The following is a 2443-nucleotide window of genomic DNA, read 5'->3' on the forward strand; positions in this document are numbered from 1 at the left end:
CTAAATTTGCAGACTGGAAAAAGCCAAAGTGGCTTTACTATTTCAAAAAAACTGTTGGACAAAATGCTATTTGCAGGTCACTAGTTGACAAACAGCATTTTGATTGTCCATCCAACAGATCACTGGGTATAATAAATTTGGAAATGAAACAAACATATTGTCGATAACGTTTACTTGTATTATTTACAAACTTTAAATGAAATTAACCTCTTCCATGTCGTTACATTCACATTCTTCATTTGCTTCTATTTCCCCATCTTCACGTTGTTCTTCAAAAATTGGAACTAACCATGCCAGTTCTGGATCATTGTTCCACTTTTCTCCAGATAATGATTCTAATAATTTTTTTAAACTGTCTATTTTTTTTTCTTTATCTGATGTCCCAAAGGTAGCCATGGCACGACTACCTGGTCGAATCGTGTGCGTGGTTTTAGTAAAGATTGGCAAGAACTTATGCCATTCACTTTTTTGAGCCACTGCAGCATATTTTTTACATCAAGCAGATTCCAATCAGACCCAAGTTTTCGTACCTCGCCCACTTTAGTGTACAATTCCCAATATGCGTCTGGAGTTTTTATGAGACTGTGGGACCTTAATATTTTTTCGATGCGTCCAAAGATTCGATCGGCAGGAAGATAAGAGTGACCTCTGATCGGAAATATAATTTCTATTTCCTTTATTTTTTCGCCTGACGTATGGAGCCAAAACATCAAAGCATGTATGACGTGACTATTTTTGTTTTGCCCCCCACAGCCGTCGGCAAAAAAACGGATCTTCGTCGCATCTTCAGGAAATTCAGTTCTTTTTAAAAAATCAATAATGGCAGATGATGTCTCAGTAGCCCCCCTTCCTGCTTGGTGTTCCATCCACGTGTAAAATATTGGTTCTTGACAATTGAGTTTGGTAACGCAAAAAAAATATATTGACAGCTGTTGAGCGTAAAATGCCTCTTGAATAGGTACTTTTGGCAATACCTGAACTTGCTGTAAGTCGAAGCAGTACGAAACTGTATTAGGCACTTCAGTTTTCATTAACTTATGGAATTGTGTGGCACGAAATTTGTGTACTTTCAGTTCAGTGGATATTTTCTGCTTTTCAGAAGAGCTTTGAGACATACTTATTTTGGTTTGTGTTCTTACACAATAGCTACAAACATCAGTAGCAGGACTGCCGAATCCAATATTGAAATATTTACTGAACACCCGACTGAAGTACTTGTAATTCACTTTTAAACCTTCTGGTGAGTTTTTGTTATATAACTGCCAAAGAATAGAAATGTTGTACTCCGAAGATATGTAGATCCGTCGAGACTTCTGTCTTCCATAGTGGCTCTCTTTTCCTTGTAATTGACTAATGAACGACTTTACAGCATCCAATTTGTCTACAAACTTAAAAGCTCGTCTATCGCCTCCTCTTTTTTCTTTTATAATTTCCTCCCCAGCCTGGAGTTTCTTGCAAATTGTGTTTAGTCTCCTTTGACAAACGTTGTATACAGCCATTACAAACTTTTGACAAATTTGTACTTTTTGTCGACTGATATATACCTGTAAAAATTCGAATATAACACACCTACTAAGTGAAAAAAGCAGTAAAAGATCAACAAAAGCTCGAGAACTTTAATATTCTTTCCAACATAAAAAATGGTTGCACCAAATTGTTGATGAAACACGACGTATGTAAGACTCAAAACATGGAGTCTTTTATCAAAAACGACGTATGTACTTTTATACTTACATGATATTTTGCAGACAAGGAGTGCGGTTTTCCATCAGATTTGCGAGCTCTTTTTCGTTTAGGGATATCCAACTCAATGTTACTGGCTAATATTCCATCTTGAATAACTTTATTGGGATTTTTGTAAAAAACTTCCCGAAGTTTAAGTATATCATCTCGCCCTACTTGCCCACACTGCAGTTTTGGATTATTCTTATGATTACAAACTATATTAAATTGTTGTAAATCAGGATCATGGTTTGAATATCTGACTTGCTTCTTTCTCTCCCTGGATGTTAAATTTGCTTGTCGTTTCCGGCTACCACGGTCACAATCACCAACAATATGCTCCCCATCTGCAGATTCCATTGTAATTGAAACGTTGCGAAAAAGATGCAAACTAAACACACAATACTGCAAAATAAACCGAAACGACACTAAGAGCAGTAACCTAACTGTTAGGTTATAAAAACAGCGTGTTTACGGCTGGACTGAATGCGTTTTGTTCGTCTCACGGACAAAATGCTATTTGTTTGTCTAATGTCGATGGACTAAATGCATTTTGCATGTCCAAGTGAATTTCACAACACATTTCAAGTGGGACATAATGCGATTTGGACATCCAATATTATATGAAACGATAGAGATTCAAGTGTATATTGCAACGCCACCTTCAGTTGAAAAATTTAAAATTTGGACAAACTGCGTTTTGCAAGTCTGCTCCTCATAT

The 2443-nt window shown here is 36.5% G+C and overlaps 1 protein-coding gene across 1 annotated transcript; it reads right to left on the reverse strand.

The window, feature by feature from the left end:
* Positions 1 to 356: 356 nt before the first annotated feature.
* Positions 357 to 2419, reverse strand: LOC116159203. Its single transcript, XM_031472154.1, has 2 exons — positions 1735 to 2419; positions 357 to 1544 (listed from the first exon to the last, which is right to left on the reverse strand). The coding sequence occupies exons 1-2, from the start codon at positions 2080 to 2082 to the stop codon at positions 357 to 359; spliced, it is 1536 nt and encodes a 511-aa protein (XP_031328014.1). The 5' UTR covers positions 2083 to 2419.
* Positions 2420 to 2443: the final 24 nt, after the last annotated feature.

This window comes from Photinus pyralis, unplaced genomic scaffold (genome assembly GCF_008802855.1).
Source record: "Photinus pyralis isolate 1611_PpyrPB1 unplaced genomic scaffold, Ppyr1.3 Ppyr1.4_LG1, whole genome shotgun sequence".
Classification (NCBI taxonomy): domain Eukaryota; kingdom Metazoa; phylum Arthropoda; class Insecta; order Coleoptera; family Lampyridae; genus Photinus; species Photinus pyralis.